This window comes from Aedes aegypti, chromosome 3, assembly GCF_002204515.2.
Source record: "Aedes aegypti strain LVP_AGWG chromosome 3, AaegL5.0 Primary Assembly, whole genome shotgun sequence".
Taxonomy (NCBI): Eukaryota; Metazoa; Arthropoda; class Insecta; order Diptera; family Culicidae; genus Aedes; species Aedes aegypti.
Window position 1 is genome coordinate 156,699,518 of NC_035109.1, and position 12,153 is coordinate 156,711,670.

General features: G+C 37.7%; 2 protein-coding genes across 2 annotated transcripts in view; one reads left to right on the forward strand and one right to left on the reverse strand.

The window, feature by feature from the left end:
- Window positions 1–3,537, forward strand: part of LOC5573889 (rabankyrin-5) — a 130,203-nt gene extending 126,666 nt beyond the window's left edge. Inside the window, exon 7 of the mRNA XM_001654871.2 lies at window positions 3,047–3,537. Within this exon, the coding sequence (XP_001654921.2) occupies window positions 3,047–3,179 (133 nt within the window). The 3' untranslated portion in view covers window positions 3,180–3,537. The remainder of the gene's footprint in view (window positions 1–3,046) is intronic.
- A 6,267-nt stretch (window positions 3,538–9,804) lies between these two features.
- LOC5573879 (cytochrome b-c1 complex subunit 6, mitochondrial) lies at window positions 9,805–10,659 on the reverse strand. The gene is made up of 3 exons (XM_001654867.2): window positions 10,499–10,659; window positions 10,263–10,377; window positions 9,805–10,151 (listed from the first exon to the last, which is right to left on the reverse strand). The coding sequence occupies exons 2-3, from the start codon at window positions 10,347–10,349 to the stop codon at window positions 9,978–9,980; spliced, it is 261 nt and encodes an 86-aa protein (XP_001654917.1). The 5' UTR covers window positions 10,350–10,377; window positions 10,499–10,659; the 3' UTR covers window positions 9,805–9,977.
- Between the last annotated feature and the right edge of the window lie 1,494 nt (window positions 10,660–12,153).

Sequence of the window (12,153 nt, forward strand, 5' to 3'; positions counted from 1 at the left end):
ACAAATGTTTTCAATTAGCATATTTTCCTGACAAATGGCAAAATGCTAAGGTTGTTCCTAGTTTAAAACCAGACAAAAATCCTGCAGAAGTTTCTAGCTATCGTCCAATCAGTTTGCTTTCCTCCATCAGTAAACTTTTTGAAAAGGTTATTTTGAACAGAATGATGGCCCACATCAACGAAAATTCAATTTTTGCCAATGAACAGTTCGGATTCCGCCATGGACATTCGACCACTCATCAACTTCTACGTGTAACAAATTTGATCCGTTCCAACAAATCTGAAGGTTATTTTACTGGTCTTGCTCTTCTAGACATAGAAAAAGCATTTGACAGTGTTTGGCATGAAGGTTTGATTGTAAAATTAAAAAACTTTAATTTTCCTACATACATTGTTAGAATAATTCAAAGTTATCTGTCAAATCGTACACTTCAGGTTAATTATCAGAACTCCAGATCTGAAAGACTTCCTGTAAGAGCTGGTGTTCCTCAAGGCAGCATTTTGGGACCAATATTATACAATATTTTCACATCTGACTTACCTGAGTTACCTCAGGGATGTCAAAAATCTTTGTTTGCGGATGACACAGGCCTCTCCGCCAAAGGTCGAAGCCTGCGTGTCATCTGTAGTCGATTGCAAAAAAGTTTGGATATTTTTTCTTCATACTTGCAAAAATGAAAGATTTCTCCTGATGCTTCCAAAACTCAACTAATAATATTCCCACATAAACCAAAAGCTCTTTATTTGAAACCTTCAAGTAGACATGTTGTCACGATGAGAGGGATTCCAATAAATTGGTCAGATGAAGTTAAGTATCTAGGGCTCATGCTAGATAAGAATTTAACTTTCAAAAATCACATTGAGGGCATTCAAGCCAAGTGTAATAAATATGTAAAATGTCTTTATCCCCTTATTAATAGAAAATCAAAACTTTGTCTTAAGAACAAGTTTTTGATATTCAAACAAATTTTCAGGCCAGCCATGTTGTATGCTGTACCAATATGGACTAGCTGTTGTAATACCAGGAAGAAAGCTCTGCAGAGAATTCAAAATAAAATTTTGAAAATGATTCTGAGGCTTCCTCCCTGGTATAGTACCAATGAGTTACATAGAATATCCAATATTGAAACATTGGAACAAATGTCAAATAAAATAATAAATAATTTCAGGCAAAAATCGTTACAATCTTCTATTGCCACGATTAATGCGTTATATGTTTAGGTTAAGTTAGGTTAAGTATATTTAAAGCGTTTTTTTTTCTCTTATAAGCAGGTGAAATCAACTCACCTGTAAAACATCTGAACTGCTACGGCAAATGAAATGTTATATGTTGTTAACAAAATGTTAATAAAATCTTAAATTTGTTTTACCAAATTAGGATGATAGTGTTGTCTAATAACACAGAACACCTAGATATAATAAATGAATGTAATGTTTGGAATGCTACTATTATAAAATCCATCACATTGCATCACTTCCACCCGTTCTACCTTTCACTAGACCGCGTTCACTCATACACTAATCGCTTCCCCCCGCGCATGCTGTCATCAATCTTTTTTTTTTCACATCAGTTCGGATATGTATTTTTCGTCGATTTTACTTTGAGATTGCCACATTTTTTTCACTATTTTAATGCCAGGTTAAAAATGCACAACCTTCCCTCAGCCAGTGCTGCCTGGCTTCTGAAAATTTTCATTATACTACTAAACTTGAACTTTTGCCCCACCTTACTTTATTGTGGTCAAATATGAGCTCTCTAGCTTTCAAAAAACTCCACTGCCGAATTGAATAAAAAATGCCAAGAATAGCATCCGGCCAGGGATGATAAATGTACTGTAGCAAACATTAACCACCACGACATTCACATTTTTCTACACGACCATCAAAATCCAAAGCAATCCATGACCGTTCAAAACAAAAAAATGTCACGGCTCTTCAAAACTGTAATCTTCTTCTTCGCAACGTTTTTTCAAACCCGAATGCGAAATGACTCAAGCACAGTGGTGACGCAATTTTTCCGGTTTTCGGGGTTTTGCTTTTTTGCTCGATAAAGGCAGCATGAAATTGAACTTGTTTTTATGTATCGCAACGGAATGATTGTGCTCTTGCTGTTAGAGCTAATAGATTTCAATTAGTTGAAAACACAAGCGAAATATTAGCGATTGAATTATTTAACATTTTTTTCAATCATTCACCTCGAGATGGCTGCCCGAAAACGGTCATAGTGGAGAGACAAAAACAGTCAAGCAGTGTGTGAACCGTTGGCAGCGCAACACTTGATGGTATTGATGCTGCTGATGCTTTGTGTTTTGGTTGACTGGCAGAATCGATGAACTGTGGCAAATTGTGATCACAGTTCTCAAGCCTGCATCCGGCTCCCTATATAGCCATATTTTTTCCAGATCTCTTCAATATTTGGAGTGAAAGTCACTTAAATAAATGTTTGCCCCATTCCAACTTTTGCTCTACTATACTCTATTTTCTATGGTATTTGCTGTTGCTGAAATATAAACGTCCAAAGTATCAAAATTTAAGTATTTTTGAAACTTGTTTCAAAAGTTAGCTTATTATTTTTCCAAAAATTTTTATAAAATATAAATTTCGTATAACACTACGTCCCAAGGGACAATATAACCCCAAGGCACAGACAACGTACTTTTTTTCAAGAAAATTACTCTAGAAAAATGCTTTTCAATGAAGTCAAGAAATGTCCATGCACAAACAAAAAAAAAATCCTCGTTTTTTTTAAATTATGAATCGTGGTTTACGGCTAACCAGCCGAGTGGAAGTTTAACATCAATTTGTCCATTTAATCCAATTTCAAAGTATATGTAATGTTCAGCTTTTCGGTAGTTGTTAAAAAAAATCGCTTGAACGCACCAACGTGTAAACCAATTTCGGTTCATAGCAAAACAGAGTTATAGCCTTATAAAGTATTTTGCTGGCATATTGACCCCCGAACTCAGACAAAGTTTTAGGGTTATTAGAGAAGATTTGTCATAAACATCAATAAATTACATATTCCAATTGCTTCTACTATCCAACAGCCGTCACTGTGGCCGGATCCTGTGCAGCCGCTGTTCCAACAACGATGTTCCGATTATCAAGTTCGGAATCAACAAGCCGGTCCGGGTGTGCTGCGTTTGCTTCGAGGTGCTGCAGGTCGGAAGCGGAGCGTAAGTTTCCTTTTTTTGCGTTTTAAAACTTTTGTTGTTTTTTACAAATTTACGTTGTAACGAAATCGACGGGAGATGAAAGCTTGAAAGAATGCGATTAATTTTAATGTTTTGTAGCATCTATTGATTGACCTACTGTAAAATTTGTTGCAAAGCATTATGTGCTGATTGGCTGCAGGCAAAGATGAAATTTCTGCATTATTTTGACTGCAGCTACGTACATCATAATCGTACCCGTTAATTCCGGGTATGGTAGTTTGTACGTACATATTATGATCACATATACATATACTCGAGTATTTATAATTGTAAAACAATTTTCAAACATTCGCATATTATAAATAAATGCATCAAAATAAAAATCAACGTTTTTAAATACTGAGTGGTGATGTATCACAACCGTCATAAGTTTAATTGGAGCTAAAAACAGTAGAACACATAGGACCCAAAGGCTACCCAACGCTGTTTCTGTGTCTGATTACAGTGTCTGCATATTTCCATATACAATCAACAACGCCGACCCTCAGTTGGATTCATCACCGTTGATTTTTTCTAGGTGTGAATGCAGCTTTGACAATACACACACGAATCCCATATAGAACGTACATTCAGTTTTCAATTACTTTTTCTACACTTATTCTCATCCACCTACCTACTGATATACACTGAGCCAGAAATTGCGTACGAATTTCATAAGAGAACGCTTGTGAATTGATTTCTTGACTGGTTTTCTTTCTTTCATAAGATTCTTATGAAACACAAAACGTCCGATATTCACAAGAAATTCTTGTCGTTATCATAAGAGATCTTATGAATATCTTTATTTTCCTAAATTCAAAGAGCGATTCTCTAAATACATAATGGTCCTAAAGAATTCCATAATTGATATCTATGATCCTTCATAAGAGTATCTTATGATATTATACCTATTTAGATTATGAACGCAATGATCGATGGAAGTTCACAAGTTTTTCTTATGAGTCTCATTAGATGCTTCTTATGTCTTTATTCCAAAAGAATTTCGTATGAAATTCTTACGTGGTTTTTGATAGGAAGTCGACTGTTTTTCACAAGTGTTACTAATCATTGTCATACGCGCGCTTATGAATCTCAATCGTGTATATTTTGTTATTAGCATCTCTCCACGTAATCCATAAGATTTTCGTTTGAAATTGTTAAGAAAATCGTACTCCATTAGATTGTCTTATGAATGTCAATGATCAATGCGTTTGATGTCCAAAAAGAGTTTCTTATGGAATTATATCTGTCTATGTAATGAGTGTTATTTCATAAGTCTGTTGTGGAATGTTATAAGATTCTCGAATGAAGAACAAAATACTTCTTATGTCGTTATTCCATAAGAAATTCTTATGTACCTCATACGTTCCATTTCCTCAGTGTACGGTGGTCGCAAATTCAATTTCGCCTGTGGAAAAATCATTTTCATCAAAATACCGCACAAAAACGTTCCGCATACTGCGAAATTTGTGCTTTTTTCTTTAAAGACAATCATAATTCATCAAATAGAGGCATCACATTGCCTTTTTTGTACACAAGTAACCTCTGGGTGAAATTCAATATTGTAAAGACACCAGCAGTGGGTGACACTGAATGGTGCGTGTCAGTGTAAATAACGGCAGAAATTTTAAGCTGAGGATTCCAGAGCCACAGTAGGAGCGGAAAATATGCATCAGCTCCCCAGTACAGATTCGAACTTCCAACATTTGCGTCCACTATCTTTACTGAAAGCTCGAATGTTCCAAACCTAGTTTAAATAATTAACTTGATTACCTAAATGTGATATAGATTTTTTTTTAATAAATAGGTAAACAATTTGTTAATGAAATATGCTCAATTCAAGTGATGAAAGAAATGATTTGTTAATACAATGAAAGCAGAACAATTTATTTAACTCTATTGAATTTTTCTGTTTGTTCTAATAATGATAATAATACAAATCCCCTCCCCGTGGTTATGCAATCTTGTCGCGAAAGGAGGGCATAATCCATTAACCTATTAGATGGAAACCAAAGGCGTAACCTGTAGTGGTGGTTTCACATTTTGGCATTTTTGCTTAAAGCCGCGTCATAATTTATACGGCATAGACGCACTTATTTCTAGGATGTGATCCAACGTACATTCTGCATCGTTGATAACATTGATGCCCATTTCAAATAATTAATCTATTGGAAGTGGACATTAATACTATTGACGACGATCAGTTTGCTAACCAGAATGATCCGTAGCCACTCTTTACAATTAGCTAGCTGTACACATTGTTATCATACACGACGTAGGGAATATTACTCTGAGGAAAATGACTAGTAGATTTACTAAGTAGAAATAAGTGGCGACAATCTTATTTTAATATGGTTTTTACCTTGCCAAAGTAATAATCTCTTGTTGTTACTACCGATGACGCCCACGCGTCTATGGCATGGACGTCCTCACGTCCCGAGCTAGCTCACCTGTAATTTTGCCTCTCAGGGTCGGCACACGTGTTTGGGGAATACTCACCGTAACAGATCTCGATCGTTCTCAACCTGCGAATCTTTCTTTCGGTTTTACAAATTCTAAACACCAACCCGCATAGAAAATCACAATTCGCCATACATTTAGAACAAATAATCACTTTTATCTGGTAAGGTTAGTGTACGACAAACAGTAGCTTTTATGTTGAACTATTACAATTTACCAGATTGTAAAAACCCTTCACGGTACGGTTGGTTTATTGTTATTTTAAATGTCATACGGAATTGTTCTGATACTGTTGTAAATTGTTGTGGATTGAATGGGAAACAGTAAAAATATGGTTCATAATTATGCGGGTAAGCTTTCGAATTTAAATACAATCTATCTCTATTAAATCTCTTTTGAGGAGGGGGGGTGGTTCAATTAAATGTGATTTCGACTATTCTAGGCCTAGCTCACTGCTCGAGTTACCTGGACATTGAGGGCTGGAACCGATGATCGCCGGATCTTTCTGGAGTGCTTCACCCGTACCAGGGCTGGGTTTTCGCTCCAAACCGTGGAACGAAGTTTTTGGCCGTGTAAAACAAATGGCCACGTTCGTTTCGTAACGTTACGACCGGCTCAACGCACCTGGGAGACACTGTTCACTGCACTGTCGTATCTTCTCGCGAACTTTGCACTTTACCTTCACGGACAGTTCGTTTAGTCGATTCACACTTACGCACCGGATTTTCACTACGACTGGCCCCAACGTGGCAATAAGGGGGTCCAGTTTTCTCGAATAACAGACCGGATGGGTGATATAATCGCTACCCACGAATCCACTGTTCGGATTGTAGCACTTCTCTTTCACTGAGGATTACAGAACACTTTAGATTACGATACTTGCACCAGTCTTCTTCGTCAGCCAGGATGTTCACCAAAAGAGACCTGCTCTAGGGTGCGAGCTCCTTTTATACCCCTCCAGGTAGTTGGGGTTCTATTGTGCGACGTTCATCCCATTGTCTCGCGCGAATCGGCTACAAGCTTGTTCACCTCGGCAAATGAACTTCCGCCGCTCAGGCACTTTCGAACAGTGGCAACACTGAGTTACCCTAAAGCCCTATCAGTGGATCTACTATGCTAGTACCTCCCTTGATTTTTTTATTATGGTGTTTAATATTGGTCATGAAATTTACAATTCTATATATACATATTTTTTTCATTTTTTTACAATCAGAATAAAGTGCAAAATAAAAATAACCGAAACAGATTTTCCCTGTTGGAACATTTGTCAAATGTTACATTGTAACAAAAAATAAGAATATGATGATCAGATTCTTATCTGCATTTGTCTCGAAATGGCAGTATGGTAAAGTCGTGCCCAAGCATGGGAAAATTCACTCACTAACCCGAACGCTACCGATAAAATATCTGCAAAGTATCTGCTGCCACCGAATGTTCAATGACTGCCGAACGCTACTAGGGTGAGCGCAATCCCGACGAATCGTTAACGATTGAGATAAACCAAAAATGAAAAGATATACGGAGCGGAGAGAGCACCTATCCTCTCTTAAATTGGAGACACGAAAGAACGCGTTCGCCATTCGATCACTGAAAGCTTCCTGCGAAATGTACAGATTTTGCGTTCACTGAAACATTTCGCCTTGTGTATCACCAGTCAGTGAACGCTCTTCAGCTCTCAAATACGAATGCCACTCGTGTTGAATCGGAATGTAAAGAATCATTCGCTACAGCAATGGGATGGCTTCGGCACAAGGAGTCGGTAGTGAATCATTTTGTTGCCGTTTTTGTCTTACTTGTCGCTCGGTGAACAAGAAGAAAGCGCATTGGAAATTGAAACACTCAGCTTGGTCGGAGAAACGGCAATCTCGCTCTTGACCGCTTGTGGATTTGAGCGAGAGAAATGCAATATTCGAGTGAATGTTTCCCATGCTTGGTCGTGCCCATAGTTTCTGCGACACCCTATAGAAAATCCTGGAATCCCTGTGGAAATTCCTGACTCAATATTTGGAATAAGAATTCACTACAAGGAGAATTGAAATAGTAATTAGAGACCATTTTGGAAAAACGAAATTTTAGTAGCATTTAAAAGATTTATATTAAGGCTAAGTGGCCAGTCATTCGCTTTGGCAACGGTTTATGGACAAAAGGTCGAAAGACAAAAGGTCGAAAGGACAAAAGGTCGAAAGACAAAAGTTCTAAAACGATTTGCATGGTGAGAAATTTTTCCTTCTTTGAAAAAAGATTTCCGACCTTTCGTCCCTTCTCTTTTGTTCTTCGACCTTTTGTCATAGATTCGCAGCAATGATGACTTTTCAGCTTGCATTTCAAAGTGATGAAACTCAGTCTTGATAGTTTATATTGACTTGAAAAAGTATTACGCGTTGCAAGAAAAAATTTGATTCCTGGAAAATCCAGGGTAATCTGTTGGAAAATTTTCTACCATATTAATCATAGTCACCCGCGACCTCAAATACTGAATTATGTTTGTTTATGACAAAGCACAGTATATATGCACTGTCAACGGGCAGTTTTGGCCTGCGACACCAAATGGATTATGTTGATTTTTATATGATAATTCTAATTAGAGATAGCCAGTGTTCTGAGTTAGAGAACCTGTGTATTCAGATTCTCTAATCCGGAGCTTTTGAATAAATCAAGTGGCTCAACATTGATAGGTTTGGGATTAAGCAATTTATGTATTTCTTTCTGAATCGTAGAAGAAAATGCTCAATGAGTGATCCGTTTCTTGATAGCTAGCAAAAGAGCCCGGGTCGCTTATGCACTTCAATGATGTATCAATTAAATGGTTCTGGACCACATCGTCGGATTGCAAGGTCTATTTTTTAAGCCTTTGGCTTTGAAAAGTCATGGACTGATTAGGTTTATCTGATAATCGTCACATCATGCCCCATTTAAGAAACAGTAACTTATACGAAAGATAAGAATTTCAATTTTCACGTAGCGGCATCAAGAAACTATTGTCATGCTGCTTAGTGTCATCAAATTCAATCTACTCTCCTACTACTGAGTTGCAGTGCTTGCTTTGGTTCATTTGTTCTATGCGGAGATTGCTCACTGCGCGTTATTTCCGCGAAGCATTCCAAATTTGTAAATTTCCCCGTAATATCACAATACTCGCTAACTTGCGTAAAGTATGCTGATACTTTTTTAGCTGTGTCGATTTTCTTTGATTCGAAAACGTGAGATGAATAAGCAACAATAATCAACGACGCGTAAAAATTTCAATGACGGCCTACCTACTTCGCCTTAACTGCTTATAAACGCATGATTGTCCCATGTGAATAGGGAATCCAGCAAACATGGGACTAACATGCATTTATGGGCAGTTAAGGTGAAGATGAACCGGAATCACATCTCAAATTTTCAAGAGCACGAATCTGAAGAACCAGATATTCACTCAAGCTGAAAACATGATCGATTGGTCACTCGCTGGTGATGACTAATCGATCGAATTTTCAGCGTGATCTATTCTCTTGAAAATTTGATGTTTGGCTTCGATTCATCTTCATATTAAAGTAGAGACCAGTCTCTAAAAAACAATTTGCTACCAGTCCTGGAAGATCTTATACCTTCAGGGGTCAGGTTTACCCCAACTCATCTAATCTCCATACACGGAGACGGAATTCAACTCAATTTTGGGTTGTTTCAACGCAATTCCGTAGTTGAGCCCAATAACTCAATTTTGACTAAATTTCCAAGGTCCCCACTAGGTAGTTTGGCTTTAATTCCATTAGAAAAATATACTCAATTTTGGGTTGATTTAACGCAAAATTGAGTTCTTTCGACCCAAACATAAGAAAAGTTGCATTTACCCAAATTTGGCTTATTGGGCCAAAGTACCCCCATTGGGTAGATGCAGCTCTCTCTATTTTTGACAACATTCGTGTGGGAGAAAGAGAAAACCGAGAGATTTTGGGTTGAAACTATAATCGATGTACTTAATTTTGGGTAAACTCAAAAATTAGGTAAAAATATTTCTCCGTGTATAACCATTACATGCGCACAGCCAAATTTCATCCGAATCATTTCAAACTTTGGGACGATGATGTTATGTTTAAGCATAGGGGAGCAAACACTTTAAAGTTTGCATCAGTCTAATGCACAAGTAGGTAACAGAGTAAAAACGTCCATTCATCCTTTCTGATAGGAGGCTTTATTTACCGAGTTCTTTGAACATATTTCGAACTATTTCACCAAAATGTTAGACACCACATTTGTTGTTCGTTTACAGTGTACCGAACGATTTTTGTTTGAAGGGTAGACTAAATAAAGAATCCTAAGCCTCTCCTTGCTTCCCGTTGGTTTACTTCAGCTTGGAGAACAAGGTCTTCGTTACGCAGTGGTCCAATTCGTGCAGATAGTCAAACAGTTCTTCAACGCAGGTTTCGGTGGTGTTCGATCGGCTGTTGACGCGGTCATTGCACGCCTGGTATTTCTCCCAAAGCTGGGGAGCTGTTCCGTGTTCAGCGCACTTTTCCTGAAATTTCCGAAAAAAAAATCATAACAAATCAATATAGGTTATGTTTGCAATGGGACGAAATAGTTAAAATCTGATTCTTCTGGTAGAAGGTAACATTTCGGAACGTACCCGTAGAACGACCTGCGGGTCAACAACTTCCTCTTCCTGTGCCTTCACGGTCGGGAAAAGGGATGCCCAGAATCGCCTTGCAGCCATCGTTCCGTTCCGTAGACCTGCCGAGAGTCTGCAAAAGGTAAAACTCGTTAACCGAAGCCACATCCGGTACAAATCCAACTTGCACAATACGGTCTTGATGTCCCGAAATCAATCTTATCACGTAATGGATTAAAGATCTCGTATTTTACCTAAAAATCCACCGAAATAGTTGATATCAAGTGATGATATAACTCTGGACAAATTTCTAACTCAGTTCGTTCTCGGGGTGCTGACTTTGACAGTGACACTGTGCTGACAGAACGCAAAATCAGTCAGAAATTGTTCACTTTCATCATCGGCCAATCATCATCATCATCATGTTGGGATGACAAAAGAGCCCGAAAGGAGAAATCAGTTGAACACGGGAAAAAATTAAAAATAAATTCTCGCGTTCAGTCAGGGGCAAGCCCATGGCACGGGATGACTTTTAGCGTAGTCAACATCTCCATATGATTACCCATTTTCGGGTAAATTGAATCGAGAGTGCAATCAGGATGCGAAGTTTTGTTTAATGTTTATGGTCCGTAATCGAGCAAGTGTCGCAATAAAATAACTGATTGCTTGCTTGGAGGCTTGCAGGATGCCTTTCAATATTTTCTCTCCTTCCAAAACTATCAAAATGTTGAATGTGCTTCAACTTTTTGGCAAATTATTAGCTGATTTAACAATATCAAAAATTGATATTCAAACCATAACAAACAATTAAACAAAACAATGGTCTTTGATTTCACAGTTCTTACAACTGACAGTGGGCGATATTCATTTATCGCCCGGGACATCCTGGCTACGAAGAACACTGTGTATCGATATATGGTTGTCAGGGGCCTGGTCAGGGGCCACGAATTTTATTCACAATATTGCGAATATTTTGTAAAATTTTACTTTCGTCGAGTTAGTTGCGCGCCGGCCAGTTACGCGCCAGTGTTACGCGCTGCCCAGATCCATTGTGTGTGGCCAATGAAAACGAGGACAAATGTCAAAACTGGTCTACCAGCTGACCGTTGTGAAGTGTTTATGCATCCTGCAAGGTACGGGTATAAATTTTGGTCCGTTTAAATATCAATTGACTGCTATACAAAAGTTGCGAAAACTTTTCTTAAGTTTTCTGTGGTATTATCAATAGGGTCCTAAAGCCCTGTCCCAATTTTAGTGCCAAACGCATAAGTTTACTCAATTTTCTAATGTTTTCCAATGGTTTAAGCCCAAAAAACATTTTTTAAGTTTTTTTTAAATTTTGTCACATCCCTTGGTTTAAACTCAAATTTTGGGTGTATTTTGTTTTCCGTGTCCCTTCCGAAATGTCAGAAAGGAACAACCCCGGTGTTAAAAAGTTGAACCCCTGTGGTATTTTTGTCGACTAAGCGAACGTCAAACATGATCTCAAGTGTCAAGGTTCATTTATGGATCCAATTTTTAAATTAAAGTTTTAATATGATTTATCCGATATTTGAGTGGGAAAAAATGCTAAAGTAGTTGCAGTAACATGCTCTTTCGTAATATTAAATGAAAACAAGATTTCATTTAACATTTTAGGACCCTATTGCGCGCCAGGTAGTTGCGCGCAGTGTTGCGTGGATTGAATGCTACCGTTAAGGGTAAATTTGCTCTTATTAGGGAAAATAAGCGCATTGTCCATGATAAGAGATTCACCCTGACAGTCACAAAAAAGAGAGAAACTAAAATATATCTCAAAAAGCGCAATATTTGGGTCCTAAAGCTCTGTCCCAATTTTAGTGCCAAACACTTAAGTTTAGGCCAAAAACACATGTTTACTAAATTTTTTAGTGTTTTTCATTTGTTTAAG

Coding starts and splice junctions, on each gene's coding strand:
- LOC5573879 (XM_001654867.2), bottom strand. CDS start 10,349: ATGGCTGCAAGGCGATTCTGGGCATCCCTTTTCCCGACCGTGAAGGCA. Junction 10,152..10,262: donor ACCCGCAGGTCGTTCTACGG/GTACGTTCCGAA, acceptor CGGAAATTTCAG/GAAAAGTGCGCTGAACACGG.